At 54.0% G+C, this 22,808-nt stretch overlaps 7 protein-coding genes across 7 annotated transcripts; 5 read left to right on the top strand and 2 right to left on the bottom strand.

The window, feature by feature from the left end:
* Positions 1-1,206: 1,206 nt before the first annotated feature.
* On the bottom strand, positions 1,207-1,448 carry GLOTRDRAFT_26554 (copper-fist-domain-containing protein; the record flags this gene model as incomplete). Its single annotated transcript, XM_007861944.1, has 2 exons — positions 1,207-1,360; positions 1,420-1,448. Coding segments are annotated over 2 exons (183 nt in total), but the record flags the coding sequence as incomplete, so codon positions are not given.
* Positions 1,449-3,148: 1,700 nt separating this feature from the next.
* GLOTRDRAFT_54057 (uncharacterized protein) lies at positions 3,149-3,947 on the top strand. The gene is made up of 3 exons (XM_007862244.1): positions 3,149-3,373; positions 3,428-3,663; positions 3,716-3,947. The coding sequence occupies exons 1-3, from the start codon at positions 3,158-3,160 to the stop codon at positions 3,783-3,785; spliced, it is 522 nt and encodes a 173-aa protein (XP_007860435.1). The 5' UTR covers positions 3,149-3,157; the 3' UTR covers positions 3,786-3,947.
* A 3,258-nt stretch (positions 3,948-7,205) lies between these two features.
* Positions 7,206-8,811, top strand: GLOTRDRAFT_124944 (uncharacterized protein; the record flags this gene model as incomplete). Its single annotated transcript, XM_007863243.1, has 11 exons — positions 7,206-7,229; positions 7,284-7,304; positions 7,362-7,380; positions 7,434-7,692; positions 7,750-7,771; positions 7,820-7,898; positions 7,946-8,122; positions 8,186-8,273; positions 8,336-8,405; positions 8,463-8,495; positions 8,548-8,811. 11 exons carry the CDS (start codon positions 7,206-7,208, stop codon positions 8,809-8,811), a joined length of 1,056 nt encoding a protein of 351 aa, XP_007861434.1.
* A 1,832-nt stretch (positions 8,812-10,643) lies between these two features.
* GLOTRDRAFT_124943 (uncharacterized protein) lies at positions 10,644-11,383 on the top strand (the record flags this gene model as incomplete). Its single annotated transcript, XM_007863242.1, has 5 exons — positions 10,644-10,704; positions 10,757-10,844; positions 10,905-10,974; positions 11,035-11,067; positions 11,120-11,383. The coding sequence occupies 5 exons, from the start codon at positions 10,644-10,646 to the stop codon at positions 11,381-11,383; spliced, it is 516 nt and encodes a 171-aa protein (XP_007861433.1).
* Positions 11,384-12,408: 1,025 nt separating this feature from the next.
* On the top strand, positions 12,409-14,424 carry GLOTRDRAFT_31519 (DEAD-domain-containing protein; the record flags this gene model as incomplete). The annotated part of the gene is made up of 7 exons (XM_007862068.1): positions 12,409-12,941; positions 12,994-13,323; positions 13,387-13,502; positions 13,560-13,673; positions 13,722-13,755; positions 13,806-14,146; positions 14,201-14,424. 7 exons carry the CDS (start codon positions 12,409-12,411, stop codon positions 14,422-14,424), a joined length of 1,692 nt encoding a protein of 563 aa, XP_007860259.1.
* Positions 14,425-14,554: 130 nt separating this feature from the next.
* On the top strand, positions 14,555-20,219 carry GLOTRDRAFT_69508 (Oxysterol-binding protein). Its single transcript, XM_007863241.1, has 12 exons — positions 14,555-14,881; positions 14,940-14,987; positions 15,050-15,157; positions 15,210-15,305; positions 15,360-15,442; positions 15,499-15,663; positions 15,723-15,970; positions 16,023-16,126; positions 16,176-16,352; positions 16,409-17,125; positions 17,177-17,685; positions 17,741-20,219. Exons 1-10 carry the CDS (start codon positions 14,775-14,777, stop codon positions 16,473-16,475), a joined length of 1,203 nt encoding a protein of 400 aa, XP_007861432.1. The 5' UTR covers positions 14,555-14,774; the 3' UTR covers positions 16,476-17,125; positions 17,177-17,685; positions 17,741-20,219.
* GLOTRDRAFT_102845 (uncharacterized protein) lies at positions 16,733-22,723 on the bottom strand (the record flags this gene model as incomplete). Its single annotated transcript, XM_007863240.1, has 6 exons — positions 16,733-17,125; positions 17,177-17,683; positions 17,739-20,876; positions 20,936-21,751; positions 21,805-21,900; positions 21,998-22,723. 6 exons carry the CDS (start codon positions 22,721-22,723, stop codon positions 16,733-16,735), a joined length of 5,676 nt encoding a protein of 1,891 aa, XP_007861431.1.
* Between the last annotated feature and the right edge of the window lie 85 nt (positions 22,724-22,808).

The raw sequence follows: 22,808 nt of genomic DNA, 5'->3' as shown, positions 1-22,808 counted from the left end.
CACAGCGGGATACATAAGACAAACGCAGACCTCCCTCTCAACGAGAAGAAAACCGATAGTGTCCCGGTTAAATCAAACATACTGTTAACCAGATAACTTGCATAAACAAGAACCTTAACACGCTCTCCGACTGAGAGCACTCCCACAAACCACAGCAATAAACTCGCATAGACAAGGAATCGCGCCCAACCCGAACAACCTAGACCTCAATCCCGCGTCGCATCAGCGACATCACTGCCCTTCCCCGCGGACGCGGAGGCTAAGAACCGCTCAACAGCGCCTCCGTACTCATACCTCCCGCCTCCCAAATCCAACTCGACCCCGCCCTCGTGGTCCACGCAGCTCCCGCACCCGGGGCAGTCATCGCGGTCGCGCGCGGCGAGCTCCGGCCCGCGGTGCTCGACACATCCCGGGCACGCGCAGCGCAGCCCGCAGCAGCACCCCGAGCCCGCGAGCGAGGCGATCGCGCTGAGCGGCGGGATCGTCAGTGGCTTGGCTCCGGGGGCAGGGAGAATCGGCGGGAGCTCCGGTCCGCGCTCGGGCTGGGACTGGGGGTATACGTAGGAAGCGGGGCGCGGGGGAAAAGGAAAGGGCGTCGGCGTGGATTTCGTGCGCTTGTGTACGTGATTTTGGGTTGAGGAGGACGGCGCCGGCGGCGGGGAGGGGCTGTCGCCCCGAGCATGTTTGCTGCTCCCATTCCGTGGGTGCTGAGAGAGCGTGCTCCGACAGGCGGAGTCTTCCTTGCAGCAGAGGGCCGCGGCCTGTGCTAGTGCGGCAAGCCCCGTGCTCATACCCCCGGAGGAAGTGGGCGGGATGCCGTCAGGCCCCATCGCGGGTGCCTTGGACGAGCATTTGCAGCTCGACGAGCCGCAGCAGCATGAGCTGGGCGAAGAATCGGCTGTAAAATCAGTGAATAAGAGTTTTCAGTCAGTATAAACATTGTGCGGGGAGCGAAAACAGAGTGAAGCAACCTTGATTCTTCGGATTTGAGCTCGTAGACGATCCCGTTGCACCATTGAGAGCGTCCTTGAGTCCATTCGGGAGTGCCGGCGCGATAGGAATGAACCTCCTCGCTAACACCAGACAAAAACACAAACAAGGCCCCTTAACGCCCTCCCATTATACAAAAAGCATCCACATACCCTTCCCCTTCGCACCCGACCCGCTCGCCTCACTGACAGCCGGCACCTCCGCGCCCGCGTCCGCCGCGCAGGTGCACTTGGTGTGCTTTTTCTTTACCTGGCGCAGCTGCCGGCAGCGCTCGCACTGCGAGATTGGGCGGCCCTTCTTCTTGATCTCGTACAGGGGCCGCTCCGTGTGGTTGCACGACGACGAGCGGTGGCCCTTGATGCATGTCTCGCTGCGCGCGGGGTGTGATTCGCTATCGCGCCAACGGATGGACGGGGAGGGGGTACGCACCAGGCGAACTTCTTGTCGTTCACATACACCTTTACATTGCCGTGTCGTTACTCTCACTTCGTTTGCGTAAGATAAAGAAACATGCAGAGATGACGCACCATGAACGCGAGGGACAAGACTGAGATCGGAAGATGTGGCAGGCAGTCGCAGAGCGGCCTCGCAAGGTATCGCTATTGCGACGTTTGAGGCCAGCGGGGAACTCCCATATGGGCGATCGGGCCTAGTAGCTCGGGTAGCGCCGGTCCCGAGATTACGTAACACAGCGCCGCGCGCACAATCCGCGGGCCCAGAATGGCAACAGATGGTGCTCGCAAGGCTGCTGAAGCGTTTGAAAGCATCGGGAGAGGGCATGGGAATGTGAAAAGGCGTTGGAACCTACGGAAGATGCGATGAATTATACCGAGCTTTGATCCGTTGGTTTGACCGGACGTCGCGGAGTCAAGCGGAGTGCGTGAAGCTGCCAAATGACGAATGAAGGAAATCACCAGGTGGAACCGAGCCAACGGAAGAATCTGTGCGAGCTTGCGTGGGCGGGGGCAGATATGGGTGTACCACAGCTGCGGTGCTATGGAGGCTGGGAACGAATTTATAAGCGTTCGTACGGTGCGCACGGTAGGTCGTAACGTACTGGCTTCGCGCGGGGGTTCACGGATGGCGTGTTTATCGATAAATCAACGAGATCTCTGGAAATTGGAAGGGAATCCAAGTGCAGTCCAAGTACTACTTGCCTGAGATCTAGGAGTTGAATGCTTTGCGGGGGAGCATAGGCTGCGGATGATTAACGGCAGGTCAGCTTATCTACCAGCAAGAGTGAGAGTGGACAGGACAGCAAGGCAGAACGTCATCCTATGAGCTTCGAGCAATACTACGGCGACGAGCTGGTAAGCACGAGACGACTCTGTCGTATCACACTACCAGCTCGTCGCGGTAGCCTGAGTATGCCAGGACCAAGCTACCGCGCCCAACCGCAGCAAGGGCGTTGAGGAAGGGCCGGGGAGGGCGCTAAGGATAACAGATATCAGGCGCACCCATACGCCGAGGCTAAATTCCCTGAAGCCTGCTTCAACATGACAGAGCGACTGACACATGGCGGGCCATTGCACGGAGGTTCCCCGGAGCGCGCTGAGAGGGGGCTGCGGCGGCAGCCCACCAGTCGTTCAGTCCATCATCGAGGACCCTACCGGCGGACGTGGAACGCGCGGGCGCATGGCGAGCGCAGGAGGGATGGAGGGTTGACGAGCAGTGCCGCGCGGCGAAAAGGCCTCACTCACGACAAGCTTCCGTTAGGGTTGGTTGCCGTAATTGGCCTGGCCACGTGGAGTCGGACGAATATTCGGTTATATCCGAGTTCAGCGTCCAGGAGCCTGGCCGACCAAGTTTCTGACCAAACCGACGAAAGACCCGCAGACACTCCGGAAACAAGCCAACAAAGTCTAGGCAACTCTACGACCTTAATTCTGAGACAAATATGAGTCGATCTTCGTTGTCGCACAAGAGTTGCACGACCGCAATCCGAGCATTACAATTGGCCAGATGCAGGAACCGCCACCAGGAACAAACAAAGCCCAACATGGCTTATATCACAGCGACCTCCAAAACTCTGTGGACCTCGTCCTAAACTCCTTGCTCGATGTCTCTGTCGGTCTCCATGGCTCGCGCGCATGCCTCGCGTCTACTACTTCGTTCTCCATCGTCTAGCCATCATGGCCACTTTGTTCTCATGGGCATCCGTCGAGCCATGATGTCGGCAGAGCATTCACCGCGACCGGGACCGTCGACGTCGAGACACTCCGCGTCCGACCCGCCGCCTGTCGTCGTGCCTGCGGCGGACAGCCAGCAGCCTCCCATATCTTCCGACGCATCGTCACCGCAGACGGCAGCCCGACCGCCGCCAGCACCCAAGGCTGAGCGACCGAGGCCGAAGATCCGCTCGCAGAAGGCGGCGTTAACGATCGTGCGTGCATTTCTCTTCCGTTGAATGCAGAATAGTTCTGAGTGGCATGCTTAGACACCAAATGCTGTCCAGCGGCTGAAGGCGCTGACGAGCGGGCCCAACCCACAGCTCCTCCGGATCGGCGTGCGGAACAAGGGCTGCGCCGGGCTGTCGTACCACCTCGAATACGTCGACAAGCCGGGCAAGTTTGACGAGGTCGTGGAGCAGGACGGGGTCAAGGTGCTCATAGACAGCAAGGCGCTCTTTTCGATAATCGGGAGCGAGATGGACTGGCACGAGGATGCGCTCAGGTGCGTAATGGTCTTCGTTTTCGTGGGTGAATGTGCTGAGTCTGCCGGACAGCGCGCGATTTGCGTTCAAGAACCCTAATATCAAGGACGCGTGTGGGTGCGGAGAGTCCTTCACTGTATAGTAGTCAATGTCGCATCCCAGTTACGGCTTTACCTTGTGTTTGTCTGTCTCCGTCCACGTCCTTTGTTCACTCGTATCTTATTGCTATCTTAGCTAGGACAGTAATATTTTGTATCCATATCACGCTCTTACACGAGTATACATACCGTTACCCCATGTCTCGATATTCGCCTGCAGTGTGGCTCGAAGGGGAGGTCCGGTACCGTGAAGGTACCCGGCCCGACTGATGCGTCGTTGACAGTGCGGCCTAACCCTATTCTAGGAGTAGCGATTGCCACATCATGTTGATGGACTCGCTTCCTGATTGGATGACTCAGTATACAATTCGGAGCAACGGGGACTCGGAGGACGGCTCGGATCGCAAATCGGTGGGACTCTTGATTTATCTCAATCTCCACGGGTCTCGGACACTCCACTAACAGCGGAGGTCGCGGAACTCTTGTAAGGTTAATGGCCGTTTGGTTGTGGTGTTGCCTAGCTTGCAGAGGGACGACCGCTACATATCACGCTCTGCATCTAACGCAGATGCGCTCTGTCTCCGCCTCTTGATGGGTATTCCTAGTTTCCCCAGGTCAAAATCTAGGTGATCCCAGGGCATAGCAACATTGGAAGATCACTCATCCACCATATTGTTGTGGGGTAAGCGTGAATCTTTGTCTCAGTTCTCAACTTTGATTCATCGATATTTTGGTATGTCTTTAGTGCCTGGGTCCTCGGATGCCCAACAGTAGCATCCTGGAAGCTCTGCCCGTGACTGTGCCAAGTCCGAGCGTGTCGCCGATTTCCCGCGGCGTTGTTGATCACCGTGTTCTCTGATGTTTGGAGCCAATACCCAAGGACGTCACCTTACCATAACCCGTAGCTGCCAGTCGATGCCTGCACTGTGCTACCCCGCTCGGGCTATGAAACAAGCATAGTGGCCCATTTCCGCTGGTGATGGATCAATACTACCCCTACTCAGCATCCGCCTTTCCAAGACAGCACTGGGGACCACTCTAGATTGCTTTCTCCGCTGTTGCACTACTCACTTATGCCGGCGAAGTACCGCACGTTCACGTCTGGACCCCGCCGCTGCGCAGCGGGCAGTGACTTACCTCCTCTGCATCGTCGGGAACGTGCAGCGATGCTGTCGAAACATAAGGTGGGCTGCTTAGCTCTGTTCACCGTGATGTGCACCTCGAGACATTAATATCGTAGAACCATATTGTCAGCATAGGCGTACGTTGGTCGTCCTGGCATCTGTGCTAAGAGCTGACTTCTATAACGTACAAATCGAGAGCGCTGCGTATGGTGGGTATACGGCGTCTTCCTCCTTTCATCCGTAGGCGCAAGTCCTCAGGCATGCCGTGCAGTGCTCTACCTGGGAACTGTCTTCGCCTACGTATACCTCGCCACGCGCCCTGCGAATGCTTCCCGCGTCCAGAGGAAGATGACATTCGTCGTCGACCTCCTTACCGAGTTCGCAATTGATGCCTACGTTGCTGTAAAATTCAACTTCTCGGCGGCGTTTTACCAGAGCAGTGCTCTCAGCTTACGAACGCAGAATGCTCACGACTTGCTGTATGTCATTTATGACGGTATATTTGGGACGAACTTGTGCGTCGTCTGTTGTCAGTCGCTTTACCCGGAGTGACTGATCTCTTGTTCAAGACTTGTAGCTGATATTCTACTGGTACGGCCCTGTATAGGACAGTCAAACTAGTTGATGAGGGAGATTCAGGCCTGGCGCTGTTCTGTGATCTGGGAGCGCAAGCGCGTCTTCCTCCTACTGCCTGTTATCCTGTGTTGTGCGGAAATTTGTAGGTGATGGTTGCACCCTTCTCCCATCCCCGTGGCTAACGATGCGTGCGTCGTAGGCCTCGGCGTTGCAGTACTAGTTGTTCAGACCGAGAAGTATTTATCCTGGTCGCGCACGCCCTGGGACCAGCCTTTGCCCGCACACTGGGAGGAACTAAACACATTGCTCAGACATCTCAACATCGCGTACTATTCTATGCTGTTCGTAACGAACACTACTATGACATTCTTGGTCCGTGAGTATCTGCTTTTGTTGACGGCTTCAGCGGGTTTTGGCTGAAACTGCGCGAGCGTTTCGAATCTGGTGGATAGTCCGCAGGAACCAGAGCGAGGGTGAAAAGGGTTACGGATTGCGATACCTGCACATCGTGCATATAATGTAAGCGTTCTCCCTGTCCAGTTCTTCTATCTGGCCCGTGCATAAGCTGTCACACCACAGGGTGGAGTCTGGCGCCATCTATTCCAGCTTAATCATGATGGCCACGGCGTTTCAGCATAATACACTTGGAGTGAGTTTACAATTGTTTTCTAACCTCATGCTGCACCTCCTTGATGCATGGTCCAGGTCTCGGCCGCCGCGCTCCTTCTCGTCAGTACGGTGAGCAAGTCCAGTTCTGCTGGGAAATGCGTCCTGCCTCAGCTTCTAGGGGTTCGTCCCGATACTTCTGGCTATCCTCGTTACCCTCGGAAAGACGATTGAGCACACTACCCGGATCCCGAAGTCAGACGCTTTGCACTCGGTTCGCTTCGCACGACCAGGCGGGGAGGATGTAGAGTGTAGCGGTGGGACCTGTTCTTTCGGGTATGCGCTTTCGCTCATGCGATTATGTGTGCTGACTGTATCTTACTGCGCGTGTTCGCAGACAAACTCACATATCACTGCCTAGGGCGGAACATTGTGACTCGTGAGAAGCTCCGAAGAGGATGGTGGTCAAGCAGTCAGGCCATGCACAATTCACCGCTGTAGATCAGCAGTATAATGACATACTGATGTCAGGTGGCGCTGGGCATTGCATGATTCGAGTTATCTGACAGATCCGGGCTTTCGCCGCTTGCGACATCATTCTAGGTATGCTGTGGCTTGGCAGCAGGCGGTTACTTCTACGCATCTAGCTCCGAGCAAATGTTTGTATCCTAGCCTAAGTCCAGTGGAGGGCGCGTCTGGATGTGTTGCGCTCCATTCATGCCACATATACCATTCCTTGGATGTTAGGGATCATCGATACCTAGAAGTCTTGTCAATTCATTGGATTAAAGAAATCTCTCTAGCCTGATAGTCACAGAATCATGTGTAGGACTCTATCCTTCCTGACAGCGTGAGTCATGTCTTATTCACTCCTCGGTCTACCTATATGATGCCGGTCTTATCGCTTGCCTTATAGAATATCAGAACAGGCATTGTACGGGTGCTTTAGGGAGACTATAGATAATTCCTCAATACGTGCTGATCCGTCGCCCTAAATAGCGAGGTACAGGCAAGAGTATGGCTATCGCAACGCTATTATGGGATAATAGGTGAGAGCGCTGGTCGTTGCTGCTCTCTACAGAGAAAGTAGCCCTAGTGCGACGACAAGTGGAAGCCCTCTTTCGTCTTGAAGCTTGCCCCAGTCATCGTCATTCGGTCATGGGCGGCCTGACAACTCAGCAGGTAAGGTACCTCCAGTAGTAGTTGTGGTTGGCCTCACATCCTCATGTACGATAGAATTATCTTCTGTGCATATGCGTGCGTGGATGGTCTGTGGCTTTGGGTTCGAAATGGTGCCGCTAACGTTGTCTACAGCTCGAAAGTGCACTTTATGGTGAGTCCATCAACAGAGACACACATGCCTAGCTGCTGATGTTGCTGCGATAGCCTTTTATGTTGGGGCGTTTGGCTACTGTATGCGGGTACTCTCCACCAGGAACAGCGGTTCAAGGACAAACACTACTGTAACTTTCATCGTGGTCCTCCTATTCTTCATGACTACGGCGGAATTCGTTATCGATGCGTACGTGGCAGGACGGTTCAATTTAAGTGACGCCTACTACGACAACACTCCGCATGCATTGCTCGAGCATAATTTGCATGACCTTCTCTACTGCATCTATGATGGTATTTTCGGCATCAATATGTATGTTTGATGTCATATAAATTCCGAACTTGAAAGCCCAGCTGATGTTCTCTTCAGATTCCTGGCAGATGCACTTGTGGTTCATCTCTCAATCCCTATGTTTTATATCTTGCTGAACCTCCTTCAGGTCTGGCGCTGCTCGGTAGTCTGGAATAAGAGGTGGTTCATTATTGCCATCCCTATCGTTGCGCTCATTGTAGAGATCTGTAAGTGATAGTTTCATGGACTCGGTCATCAGTTAACCTTTGTGTAGCATTGGGTATTTCCGTACTTGTCGTGCAAGGGGAGCACTACCTACTACGTCTGCATACCCTTTGGGGTGCTACTCTCCCAGATCGATGGACACAGCTTGGAAGCCTGCTCAGCCGTCTGAATATTGCCTACTATGTGACTACCTTTATACTCAATGCAGGCATGACCATCTTGGTCTGTGCGTATATGCCACTTCCCACTTTCTACCTGCTTCACTGATTGACTCATGTTACTGGTGCAGCATCGCGGATAGCTTGGGTAGTTAGGAAGGTTCAGAAAGCATCCGGACACACTTTTGGCTCCAGATATATCCGTGCAGTCAGGATATTGTAAGATTGTTGCCTCATCTGGTTTCCTTCATGAGTGGCTTATTCCTCGAAATACAAACTAGAATCGAGTCTGGCTTGATTTATGCGGCCCTTCTTCTATTGGCTATGGCCTTCCAAAATGACACAGTTGGAGTGAGTGGGACTTACATTATCTGAGTCATATACCAGCTCATGGCTCCCAAAATACAGGATATTGCTTCAGTCCTGCTGGTCATGAGTACAGTTAGTAACACATTCACATCTTGCGTCATATTGCGAGTGACGCTTCGAGCAGGGTCTTGTCCCGACCTTGGTCCTGACGTTGATTGCTCTGGGCAAGAGTACAGAACACGTGATGCAGGTTATGGACCATTCCGCTGTCACTACTTTGGATGGAGAGGTTCTTGTTGAAAAGCAATCCCGTGACGAAGCACTAAAGATCTCTGCAACCATCGAAAACCCGGTCTTCGGCACCAATGAGGTGGAAGCTCAGTTTTATCATTCCTCCCCTGGGTTGCCATCCCAGGAGCAGGTCCTTGAAATTGACCTGCCATTCTGAATCTATCCTTAGCTTGGTCTTCTTGGCATGGGTAACATTTTCATTCCATCGAACGGACATGAATAGCTTAGTCATGTGAACTCTTGTTGGCTGTGATGCTTGTTGCCCTACTGGACACATGCTCTTTATGTTGCCTGCATCCACTGGCAGGTATATATACAATACAGACACTCTGCTATGGTGACTGTTATCGAGAGAAGGTCTGACTTGAAAAAATATCACCCACTAGTACTATGGAATTCGGCCGAGCCTGGGCAAACTTGCAGATGGAACAAGAGTAGTGTCTCATCCTACTAGGAACTTGAAGGGTTGCACTCAAGTTGCTTTTGGGGAAGCTGGGATGGCATCTGCTTATCAGTGTTGGGTTCTACCACGCTATAGCTGCCGTGCATCAAGAAATGTTGGTCGACTCGGACGAAGTGATCATACCTGTTTAGGGCCTTCCATGTTACGATCACGACTCCTCATCAATATTCTCAACTCGAACTGTGACTGATCTTCAAGTTACAGTATTTCCCCAATTGTACCATTTGAATTAGAAGTGTATCAAGTATGGGTCCTATGGGATAAGGTGCAGCAGCCATGAGAGGAGAACTTGGGCACCAATGTTCCATTTCCCAGGTGAGATGTTGTCTATGCACCGATCACCAGCTTTACTCCTGTTTCTCCGCTGTGGAAGGGTTTTAAATATATATCAGTGATGAAAATACTGAGATGTGCCAGGTAATCAGACACCAGAATGGGGATACTACACCCTGTGGCAGGACATGCTATGCATGTTACTGGATACCAGGGTATGTGTTTGAAGACCATGACAGTACTGATGATCTGTGTCTGGGTTCTTCCAAGGATAGTAGTAAGCTATCAATATGGGGTGCTATATGAACACTAAGGTGCAATGTAGTCCTTTATGCACCCCTTATTCATGACAGGCATTGTCACCTGCTTCCGACTGCACTATGGGTCTTTCCTCTCAGCAGGTAAGTTACACAGCTTTCATCATCCAGATATTAGGCTGAGATACTCCAAATAACAAGAATTACATTATTTGCCTATGTGTAAGTATCATTCTCTCTGTTGAATGAAGAGAAGTTCTACTGAACCATGCACATTTCTATTTAGCTTGAGTCTGCTATGTATGGTGAGTGCCAGTGCCTGCTGCCAGTGCATGAAATCATCCTTGCTCACACAGAACACAGCAGGCTACATGGTTGCATTTACATGGTGTATTCATATCCTTCTCTCACCGCGAACTGGCGGGTCAATCAGCCGGATCCTGTGGATGGCTGTAATTGGCTTATTTGTGCTAACGTCGGCTGAGTTTGGGATCGACATGTTCACGACTGGAAGATATCTCATTACTTCCGCATATTATGAGGACACACCACGTGCCTTCCAGGAGCATAAGTTTCGTGACTTCCTCTACTGCATTTATGATGGAATCTTTGGACTGAATATGTGAGGTTCATTGTTGCTGTGGGTCATGATTATCTGACAAATATTGCATATCATAGCTTCCTTGGAGATCTGCTACTGGTGAGCTCATGACATCCTCCCCTGCAGGGAATGTGTTCACCTTCTCCCAGGTTTGGAGGTGCTATATAGTCTGGGAAAGGAAGAGATTCTTTATTATCCTTCCTTCCGTTCTCCTTCTCTGTGAGATATGTAAGCACTCTGTCTTGGTGCCTACACCACAGGACCTTTGACAATTTGCAGCATTTGGAATCACTGTCCTGGTTGTCCAAGGGCATCAGTACGCTGTGAACATACACACTCCTTATGGTGGTACTCCCCCGCCGGAATGGACTCGGCTAGGCACAATCTTAAGCAACATGAACATTGTCTACTATGTTACAACATTCATTACAAACCTGCTCATGACAGGCCTTGTCTGTGAGCATCCAGGTGAACTCTCATGTCTGATTCAAGCTGACATCTTCTGTAGCACTTCGCATCTGGTGGGTAGTCCGGAAAATGCGAAGAGAGGCAGGCGTGATGTACGGTTCAAAGTACTTGCGTGTGGTCCACATATTGTGAGACGACGGCAGGATCTTGCAGGGCGTGGACCTCTGACTAAGTTCTTACACTGCCAGGATTGAGTCTGGTGCACTATATGCGGCACTGCTATTAATTTCGATGTCATCAAGCGGTAACACGCTCGGGGTGAGTGACACCCGTGCTCTGGCATCTTCCAGTGCTGCACTCAACAATTTGCTCCCACAGGATGTGGCCTCAGTCCTCCTGGTCATGAGTACAGTAAGCACTGAGCATCCTCCTGACTACCCCTGGCTTGACTCACGTTCCATAGGGCCTTGTCCCAACACTCATTGTCATTCTAGTGGCTCTCGGCAGGTCAGCTGAATATACAACCTCGGGAGGTAGTGATACAGTTGTTCTCACGATGGGAATGCAGTTCGCCGAAGCTCCTCACAGCGCCGCTGAAGAACAGAACATTGAGCTCCGAGCCCTGCACCTGAGGCCAACAGCTACTACACTGAACTCTGATGCAGAGGAGGAACATGTGCCAGCTGGTGATACTAGAGAGAAGAAATCCGACCTCGTCCCTGTATGATCTGTTCTGTCCACGGCTACCATAGGCTTTCATTGTAAGATAGAGGACACTGCTGGCATGGATAAACCAACTGCTGGACACTGCGCAACATTCTCCCTGGATGCTGGTTATCACTAAAGAGCAATCTTCTGTATTCTTACATCTTGATATATTCAATGGGAAGTCATGGACCGGACCTCAATACATTCAGCGCCATTGTGGGAAATGTGGCCTCGGAGTCTCGGATGCGAATAACGCCTGGGAAGCAAAACTCCAGGAAAGCTATGAGAAGAGCTCATTGGATGGTCAGTAGTGATCAGATGGACAGCCCCTTCCCGCCCTTGGCACAACACGATACCACATCTTCGGCCACCGCGGGATTGCCGTCCAGGTGATACCCGGGTACGTTCGCCCGAGCAGACATTGCGATTCCCATGCTCTGCAAGTCCATCCCACACCCTTCAAGTCTGGTATGTGTTTAGTGCAGAAAATCAATCGCGTACCACAAGCTGCAGGTACGCTTTAAGTCAGAGCTCCAAATGGGCGTGATTACCAGGTCTTTGAGGCACCGCTCACTACGGACTGACTGTGACTGTGACTGTGACTGTCATCAGAGGGATCGGGTACAAGACACGTGCACTGCCATGGTTTACGATCGGACGCTAAATTTAGGCTGCTGTCCTTCCACCACAAAACTTCCGTGCAGCCATGGCCGTCGAGCACGAACTGCAAGACAAGCAAAAGGAGAGGGCGATGGACGAAGGGAGAGAGATGGAGAAGGCTGCGCGGAAGACAAAGAAGAAGAGGGAGCTGGGTGCGTAATGGTCTTGCCAGCTTGATCACTGTTCGTGCTCGGGCGGCTTGGTCTTATGTTTACTTTGTGTATAGCGGAGGTGCAGGATGGGGATGGGGAGAGGAAAGTGAAAAAGAAAAAGAAGCAGCACGCGAGTGACGAGGGGGACGCGGATGTTCCTGCTCCGCCTGAAGGCCAGGCTGAGGCGTCTTCTGGCGCAAAGGACAAGAAGGAAAAGAAGAAGAAGGGTCGCATGGGCGACGTTGATGCTCCGGCTCCGATTCAAGATCCCGCCGAGGCGTCCTCGAGTGTGAGCGAGGTCAAGAAGAAAAAGAAGAAGCGTAGGGCCGCAGAGGAGCCCGCAGAGGGCGAGGAACGCGCGACTTGCCTCGGGAAGCAGAAGAAGAGGAAGGATCGGGAGGCTGCCGTGGAGGCGGGCGAGGACGCAGGCCCCAGCGAGCGGAGGGATAAGAAGAAGAAGCGGGACAAGACCGCGCCCGAACCCCCTGCTGAGGAGGAAGGAACAAATGAGAAGGCGACTTCGTCTCCTTCCAGCGCGCCTTCGCAGTCCGAGATCGACGCCTTCCTCTCGGAGCATGCGATTAAGATTCACGCCTCCGAGGGCCCTTCACCCCCCACTCCCATACTGACTTTTGACCAGCTGGATATCCCATCGAGCTTGCGCTCGGCGTTGGCTGGGTTTAAGGAGCCCACACCGATTCAGGCGTGTACGTGGCCTCCAGCGTTGCAGGGGCTGGACGTGGTAGGTATCGCAGAGACGGGCAGGTATGTACTACTCATACGCATGCATGTAATTTATCCTCATATCGATATGTAGCGGCAAGACGCTCGCGTTCGGCCTCCCCGCCCTCGCGCACCTCACCTCCAAATCTAAGTCTAAGTCAAAAAAGAAAGAGAAAGAAAACGGCGTGAGCGTCCTCGTGCTCGCGCCGACGCGCGAGCTTGCGATCCAGACACACGAGACACTCCTCGCGCTCGGCGCGCCCTTCGGCGTCGCGAGCGTCGCGCTCTTCGGCGGCGTCGACAAGGGCCCGCAGGTCAAGACGCTGCGGAACTTGAACAAGGACGGGAAGACGACACGGATTGTGGTTGGCACCCCCGGACGGATATTGGATTTGGTGAATGACGGTGCGTGTGATTTGAGCGGGTGAGTACATGGATTTGCTTGTGCGCGGGTTGGTGTGTGGAGGCTGATTGATTGGGGCGGTAGGGTGGATTATCTGGTCTTGGACGAAGCGGATAGGATGCTGGATAAGGGCTTTGAGAATGATATCCGGTCCATCATCTCGCATACGAAGCAAGGGTCGGAGCGGCAGACGTTAATGTGTAGGTGCCTCTAGTGGTGGGTCGACTGTATACTTCTTGACGGGCATCCATGAATAGTTAGCGCTACGTGGCCCGAAGCCGTCCGGAGATTAGCCAGCACATTCCAACAGAATCCCGTTCGGGTTACGGTTGGGAGTGACGATCTGACTGCCAACAGTAGGGTGGAACAAGGTACGCAGCCTTCCAATAGTTCTGTTGTCTTACTGACAGAAATCACAGTCGTCGAGGTGTTTGACAACCCTCGGGACAAGGAGTAAGTCATCACCATCCTGCGCTCAGGAGTAATGCTAACTTCTACCGGAGCTACCGGCTAACGGCTACTCTACGGGCTGCCTCGCACAAAAAGCACGCTGAGCCTGGGTCAGAAGAGTCACGCATCCTCGTCTTCGCCCTCTACAAAAAGGAAGCATCCCGGGTCGAGCAGACCCTCCGTCGGCAGGGCTACTCCGTCGGCGCACTGCACGGGGACATGTCACAAAGCGCACGCATGGAAGCCCTTGAGAACTTCAAGACGGGCAAGACGGGCCTGCTCGTTGCCACGGACGTCGCCGCGCGCGGGCTGGACATCCCCAACGTCGGCCTGGTCATCAACTACACATTCCCCCTGACTATCGAGGATTACATCCACCGCATCGGCCGGACAGGTGAGCGTCAGCCCGAGCGTGTCCGGCCGTCTTACCTCATCGCGTTTATCACAGGTCGTGGTGGGCGGAGCGGCAAGTCGGTTACTTTCTTCACCGGCGAGGGCCACGAGCGGGCGCTGGCTGGCGAGCTCGCGCGTGTGTTGAGGGAGAGCGGGTTTGAGGCGCCGGGTCTGTCCAAGTTCCCAATGACGATCAAGAAGAAAACGCACGGTGCCTACGGGGCGTTCTTTCGCGACGACATTGCTGCGCCTGCTGCCCCGACTAAGATCAAGTTCTGAGCAGCGCTGCATTTCGTACATTTTCCTCTGTTTTGTTAGAGTCGTATTCCTTGGTCATAGAATATTGTGTTGCGGGATCTATAGGAGGTGATCGAAAGGGGAAGGCGGAGCATAGCCTGGCAGCTGCGTCAGGGCGGAGTGTCATCTACCGCTGCATAACGTTGCTCTCGTCCACGACGACCTCTCTTTCTCTGCGCTCGTCGTCTGCGTCTACGTACACGTAAAGCGGCGGCAAGGCGTTGTACTGATTGCTCTATATACGTACTGCTGTGCGGCCACTTAAACTTGGAACGAACGCCGCCTGCCTGCAACGCTGATCAGCCCTTCCTCATTCCCCCCACGCACAAAGCATGATGGGCCTCTTCTCGCAGGCAAGCAATCATCTCCGGCGACCACGCGGCGCCTCCGTGGACGACAAAGCCCCCGAGGATACCGAGCCGGACGATACATCGATCTTGTCTGTCCCCCTCACCGCTTTCCTCCATGTCCGTCGGCGATTTTGACCAGCTCTGCAGGGACGAGAATGAGGGCTCTGTCATCATGTCGCTCATCTCCCAGCTCAGGTACGCAGCGCCGGCCCATATGCGAGAGTGGATGGGCAGCTCATCGTCTGTGGCGCCGGCAGGGTGGGCATGGATTTGTCGAAAGTGACGTTCCCTACGTTCGTGCTGGAGCCCCGCAGCATGCTCGAGCGGATAACTGATTTCATGGCGCACCCTGATCTCATCTTTGGGTGAGTCGAGGTCCCCTGTCTTTACCAATGCACGGGCTCACGAGACTATTAGCGCCGAGGAGTGCGATGATCCCGAGGAGCGGTTCATCCGTGTGTTGCAGTATTATCTCGCTGGATGGCATATCAAGCCGAAAGGAGTCAAGAAACCGTACGTCTGTCTATCCTAAGAGGATTCGGGCTGCGTATGAACCACACTCTCCAGGTACAACCCTATACTTGGAGAATTCTTCCGGTGTCGATACGACTACTCGAACGGCACCCAAGGATTCTACATTGCAGAACAAGGTGGTTCGCCTGCCCTGACCATGCTCGTATACCCTCTGATCTCCCGCGTCTTCCAGTCTCACATCATCCTCCCATCTCGGCATTTTACTATATATCTCCCGCTAATAAAGTCTGTATCATCGGCGAGCTCCGGCCCAAGTCGCGGTTCCTCGGGAACAGTGTTTCGACCGTCATGGAGGGCGAGAACCGAGTAATCCTACAGGGGCGACAGGACGACGGTGGTAAGCAGTCCTCTCACCGCTTACATTTTTAAACACGAAGGTAAACACTACTGGCGCAGAATACGTGATCTCCATGCCAAATATGTACGCACGCGGCATCCTGTTCGGTAAGATGGTGCTCGAGCTGGGCGATACGTGCACAGCAAAGAACGAGAAGCACGGCCTGTACTGCGACCTCGAGTTCAAGACGAAGGGGTTCTTCTCGGGGACGTACAACGCCATCTCTGGTCGCGTGCGCAAGGGGAACACGGATATCGGCGAGATTTCCGGGAGATGGAGTCACGTCATGGAGTACAAGAGTGCGAAGGTATGTTAATAAGACTTTCCAGTGCTGGCAGACTCCACAACCTGCGTCCTAGACTGGAGAGAAGAGGGTCCTGTTTGACGTCCAAAAGATGGGAGACAAAGTTGCCCCCAAGTGGGTAGCCCCCGAGGAGGAACAGGAGCCTAATGAATCCCGACGGTATGTCATACCATCCCACAACGTCGTACCTTCACTCACAGTTCCGTAGACTATGGTCAGCACTGACAAAGGCCATTAATGACAAAGATATGGACACCGCGACATCCGCGAAGTCTGCAGTAGAGGAGTCCCAGCGTGAAGAGCGGCGCAAGCGAGAGGAAAGTGGGGAAAAACATGTTCCTCGGTTCTTCGAGTTACGCAATGGGCGATGGGAGCCCAAGTTTACGTGCGCAGCGCTATTGTCTGTCGATCTCCACGCAATACCCTTACCTTTCACTACAGGCCCCCGGACAACCCAGACGAGGCGGTTGAAGCTGTCCGACAATGGATCTGGCCTTCTTCACGATAGATCACTGACTCCTACACGTACAATCTGTATACTAAGTTTCCCGTCGCGTAATGATTCACATCCAAATGTACATTGGAATACCGTAACAAATGAGGGTATCGATTAGAACATCGTTCTGTGTAATGCAAATTAAAGACGGGGCGTGATGATAGCAGCGAGAGGAAGTGATGAGTATGAGTAACATATGCAAACATTAGATCAAGCATAGATGCACACCAAGAGAGAAATCCGGGATATACTACAAGAGGAAAGAGTGATCATGACCACCAGCCGTCTTCACCGAGAGTCGGCGCTGCTGAGACGGTGCTAGGCGTCGGTGATGGGATCTGACGTCTATAATATGCTGATGGCTTTGCCTTGGCGGCCATCGGGCCTCCATTTCTGTAAGGCCGTGGTGCGTGGATAGAGTCCCAGACCGAAGTCTGAGGAGGAGACATAGCACCGGCACCTCTGCCGTTGACAGCCACTGGTGTTGCAGACCGACTGGGTCCGTACACGGTGCTGGCTCGAGAGGACGGGCGAGCAGTACCGTTCTGCACGTTGCGGACAGTGAGCGGTGCTGGCATTGATGCTTTTTCGAGCTCTCCTTGCAGTCGCGCCACCTGTGCTTCGAGGGATGAGACTTGCTCGCGGAGTTTGTTCTCCCGATCCTGGATAACATGCTCAGTAAGATCCAATGCAAACAAATATCTCGTGATTACCTTGGTAAGGCGCGAATCCGCGTCTTTCTCCTCCAACTGGAGTTTAGCAAGCGAATAGTCCGCGTCTAGCTGAGCCGCCCGTTGTTCCTCCTGGTCCAGCTTAGTGCGCGTCAATTCCAGGTCGGCCTCATATTCCTTCGCTCGCTTCTCCCATTCCGCAGCCCGTTGCTGAGCAGTTGTAAGCGTCTGCTTGGCGGCAACCGCGGCACGCTCGCTGCTGACGACCTTAGTCTCTTGCTCCTTCACTCGTTTCTGCAGAGCTGCATATTCGCCCTCTATGATCTTACTGCGGTCACGAATGCGCCGGAGCTCCTTCAACTCCTCGTTATCCGAGTTCTGTAACACGGTTATAACATGTTCCAGCTGCTCCACCGAACGACGAAGACCGTCCGTTTCAGCCTGCTGGCAAAGGAGTCGCTCATGCTCTTTTTGCAGCATATCGAATGATCGCTCAGTCGCTTCCTTATCATGTGCAGCAACTCTAGCCTGTGACTCGAGAGAGTCCACCTGTGAACATAATGCTGTCAGAAAAGTTGATGGAGGATGTACTTGGCCAGCTCACCTTGGATCTAAGGATTTCTTTCTCGTTGCGTAGCTCACGGTTTGTCCGCTCTAGTTCGATTATACGCTCTTGATGCGTCTGGGCAGCCACGTCCGAGGATTTCAGACGAGCAAGGGCCTGCGACAAAGCTTCCTCCAGTTCGGACGTTTTCGATTCAAGTGCGACAGCTTCAGCGGTCTTGGTAGCTGCTACAGTTTGGTGTTCTTCAATTTGAATCCGCAGTCTATCTCTCTCTGCCTCGACGGCTATGAGCTTCTCATTCAAATGATCTTTCTCCACGCGGACTTGGCCGTGCGCGCCACGAGCCTTGGCTAGTTGTACTTGCAATTCAGTGTTTGTACTCATCAGTCTCCTCAGTTCATCTTGATCCTGCCTAGAGCCACTACGGGAGACCAGATCAGAGTAGGCGTCTTGCAAAACCTTGGTGGAAGCAGTGAGCATCTCGGGCAGAGTGTCAAGACCATTCATGACGTCCTGGCGGAAGGCCGAGAACTCCTCAGTTAGGGCAACAATTGTCTTCTGGCTGTCCGCGAGCTCATCGACGCTCCGGTCATTCTGCCGGACGTCGGCGAGCGACTTGATAACATCTTCGAAACGCCTCCCGCGCTCCTGCAGCTCCGCTTGAACACTCTGGAGACTTTGTGTTGCCGTAAGCACCTGGCTAGGTAAGGCAGACAACGAAGACATCATGTTATCTTGGATAGTTATCAGTTTCTCACTCTGCGCTGAAAGAATCTGCTGGCTATTCTTCAAAGCATCCGCAGTGCTGGCCACGTCCTTCACAGGTTGCAGAAGTGAAGAGACACTTTCTGACACCTTCATGGTGAGTGTGTCCATATTGAATGCTTTGTCGCGGACAGCCAGCCGGGAATCCAGCCTCTCAACGACCAGATCAGAAACCTGTTCTTTAATCTCATGAGCATCCAGCGGCGCCACAACCCGACGCATTTCCGTAGTAAGCCGAGACACAATGGCCTCTTCATCCAGGGAAGGCCCGGGGGATTGTATGCCAGGTAACAGAGGCAAGAGCCTGTCCACGATCAGCCCAGCAGTCTCGCGCTTGTCCGATGCGAGGTCAATCAGCTGAGATATATGAGGCTTCACAGCTTGAGTAAGTTGAGCAGTGAGAGCATCGTAGTCAATGGGATCGGATCGAAGTGCGGCTAGCTGGGGAGAAAGCACGGCGACAATCTCGCGCACCAGCGACTCTCTGTCCAAGGGCTGCGACAACCCGCCAGAGGCCAGCGAGTCAATACGTCCCGCCAGTTGCGAGACAGAGCCAACAATGGCATCGATAGTCCTAGCGCTGTACTCTTCAATGGCGGGTCCCAGATTGTATCGTGATCCGACACCTTGCGTCTCCACTTGTTGCCTGAGTTCAGCCAGTTCTTGGCGTATGACATTCTGCGCCTCGGCTTGTCCTCGTTCAATGACATCCTTGATAAGCTGGAAGTCCAATTCACCCCGTGCATCTGCCTGACTGGTTTCCAGCTCCCTAACAGCTGACTCTTGCAACTGTGAGCGGAACAGACTGACAACCTCGTTGATCATAGCCTCAGTAGATGGGTTAACACCATTCCCGCTAGATTGCTTCAGGTCTATGAGATCCTGGCGGAGCTCGTCTAACTTCTCCTCCAGCAAGGCCTCCAAGCGCTGCTCATATAGCCCCAAGTCATCACGCTTCGACATGGAAATAGGAGGGATCGAGATGCCCGACAACGAGGAGTCGGCGGCACTGTGCAGAGCTGGTAAGGATGACCGGCGCGGTCGCGCGGCGACGCTTCCTGTCGAACTTGCCAGAGAATCCCGACGAATAGGGTCAGTCGCAAGACGGTGAACAGAAATCTTTCGAGAAATCGAGGGCACGTTGGTGTCATCCAGCGACGATCGAGAAATATGGTCGAAGATCTCGCGAGAACTCAAGCGGGAGCGCACAGTACGACGAGTCCTTTCTTCGCCATTCCCGTTTACCAAGGCCTTGAACAACCCAGCCGGGACAGTATTTGTCGAAACAGGGTGCTTGAAGTCCAGAGGGATGGGGGCCCGCTTGCCCTTGTAGCTTGGCGGTATAGGAAGTTCTCGAGCACCCGGCGAAGGGCTCCCCTGTTCTGCCAACGTAGTGATGTTCGCGGGCAAATCGTTCTCGCGCGTCGGGCTCGAGCCTGCATCCGTAGGAACAGACGGGAACGTAGAGAAGCCACCGAACGTAAATGGCTTTGCGCCCGCATTGAGACCCTCGTACTTGTTGGACCCAGGGGGTGTTGTAGGTGCGGAACGACGTACGACTTGAGGTGACTCCGATACAGCAGGGAACTTGAACGACGTGAAGCTATACTTACCCGTCTCGTCCTCCTCGTCAGCGTACCTATCCCCGTCACCATCCGGGCTGAGCCGCTGCCTCTTCTCCCGTCCTTGTTGAGCCCTGACTGGCGCGGGCAGAGCAGGAGGAACAGGAAGCGGGCGAGCAGTCTCAGGCAACGGGGCTGTGAACGTAAATTCTGCGGCAGCAGGAGGAGCCACGAACGAGAAGGTTGGCTTGAATTCCGGCGCGGCAGCATTCAAGGATTTCCCGAAGGAAGAGACCCTGTTATGGGTGGTCATGGTGGGCCCAGGCGCTGGCGGCGGTGGACCTTCAACGGAGGGAGGCACGAAGGTCGAGGACGCAGCGGCACCAAACACGAACGGTTTAGCCAACGGGTTGAGAGACTCCCGACGAGGCGCCGATGGCTGAGACGTATTAGGGTAGACGAAGTGCTCTGAGGGGTGTCGCGAGTGCGCCAGGGCGGGGTCATGGTAGGAGTACTGAGCTGAGGTCTGCCTGGAATGTGGAAGAGGTGGCAGAGGTCGACTGCCTGCGCCACTCGAATTCGAAGACGGGCGGTAGTATTCGTTTGGATCGAGGCCCAGGTGGATAACATCTCTGCCACCTTCATCGCTAGGATTAGACACAATGTCATCATCCCTGTTCATGTCCGAAGGTGCACCCATGAATGCCGGCGCAACCTCTGGAGGACGGGGGAAGTTCGGCAGACGCCTCGGAGTTTCCAAGTCAGCCTTGCTGCGCCGCAAAGTCCGACGCTCCAGTCGTTGAAGCCGTGCACGTTCTTCATCCGAAGGATTCGAGAATTCACCAAGGCTCTCCTACACATACCGTCAAGTCGTCTGATGACATCCATTTCCGGAAGCAATAAGCGTACCTCATCGTCTGACTTCTCCCCGCCAGTGCGCAGATCCTCAGAACCCGTCCATTCCTGCACTGCTTCCCGGTCTTGCTCATCCACTAACGGATGCTCCCTGGGACTGCGAGGCACATCATCGGCAGGCTGATCTAAGTGTCCACCCACGGACCGAAGCGAGAGAGCAGCCGAAAGACGAGAGACATGACGAGAGTGCACGCGACTCGATGGCCCAGCCGTCTGTACATCCTGCTCGGTTGCATGATCGAAGTCATCGTTCACCGCATCGATCATCGTATCTCCCTCATTGTCAGTTACGATGCTTTCGTCAGCGTTCGTACCATCTTCGGTAGCAGCCCGGTCGGCCTCCAGCTCTTCTTCGGACTCTTCCGGTATGTCCAAGCCGAAGCCTCGTATGAAGTCGGGACGGGTTTCAGGACGTGAAAGTGTCGGAGGTGGCCCGAGAGATGAAACAGTAACAGGAACCCGAGCTTGCGGGGCAATCATGTCATTCCTGATTTCACCAGCACATTGAGCAGAAAGTGGACGAGGGGATATAGAGTCTGATCCTAACGTAGCAGCCGGGCCGAAAGGATTAAACCCAGAAGCAGGATTATAAAATACAGACGATGCCTGAGCGCTCGAAGGCTGGGCGAGAGACATACTATGGCCATGGCGATTTTGGAAACGGGGAGGTATCTGGGGATTAGGCGATGTGGGGAGACTGGAGCCAGGCTGGGGAGATGTGGTCAAGGAATTTGAACTGGACGCGTTCTGAGACTGCTGCAATTTATTAAGCTTGAAGAAGAGTAAGGCTGGATCTGCGGGAGATGATATCTATAGGCAAGATCAGTTGCGCACGCCATGCGTAGGGGGCCTTGCAAACTTACCGAAGCAGCGCGCGCATGCGGCGCGTGTATATGAGGAACGTTACTTCCGGATCCCCTTTCTACTCCGAGCCTCTCCAGCTTCTCCTCGATGGCCTTCTGTTTAACAGCATTCCATGCACTCTAGAGGGAAGAATGTAGAGCCACGATGCAACTCTTAAGCATAACACTCGACCCGTGAGGACTCAATACTGACCTTGCCGGGCAGGAAAACATCTACGCTATCGGGTAATTCATATCTCCAAGGGTCCGGTGGGTATAGCTCTACAGAAATCGTTTCGGGAGGCGCTACTTCAGGTTCAGGAGGGAGATACGACGGGTGCATCGGCGTCCGTGCCCAGGATTTTCTGGTGGTCCCCTCGGCACCCTCTCCGTCTTTGACCGTTTCGCCAGGTAGGTTCACTACAACCTTCTTCTGCTTCTGCGCAGGGGCAGCAGCCGGGCCCGTCGAGGCAGCAGCGACCAAAGGGACAGGCATGGGGCTATGGTTACGACCGGGACCTCCCAGAGGCGCCTTGGGTGGCCCTCCTACGCTGATACTCGGCGCTCGCCTATTCCGCGTGGTGAGTTGAGGGTTGAAGGGCGCGCCATTCAGCATCATTGGAGGTGGGAATTGGTTCTGTCCGATGGGTGTCATAGGTACACCAGAGGGCATAGGCATACCAGCAAGGGACAATTGGGCAAGACTAGGACGGCTTACATGCCCCATATGCGGCGGGCGCCCTTGCATCGGGTGATGAGCGAAAAAGGACGGGTGTAAAGGCGTTTGGAGTGCCGCGTGGGGGTTCATAGGGAACTGCGGGAGGCCAGAAGGCAGAGCGGGCGAGAACATAGGTGCTCCTTCAAAGCCCACCGACGGCTGTACATTATTGATAGACGGTGGTATATGCAGGCGAGGGGGGTGTTGGCGAGTAGCCGCCATGGTCCTACAACTTCACTACGCGACTTGATACTCCTCCGAGTCCTTCCAAGCCAGAGGGGAAGCGCTCGACTGAGAGAGAACAGCC

The sequence above is a fragment of the Gloeophyllum trabeum genome (genome assembly GCF_000344685.1).
Source record: "Gloeophyllum trabeum ATCC 11539 unplaced genomic scaffold GLOTRscaffold_00001, whole genome shotgun sequence".
Classification (NCBI taxonomy): Eukaryota; Fungi; Basidiomycota; class Agaricomycetes; order Gloeophyllales; family Gloeophyllaceae; genus Gloeophyllum; species Gloeophyllum trabeum.
This window is presented reverse-complemented; position numbering and strand designations above follow the sequence as displayed.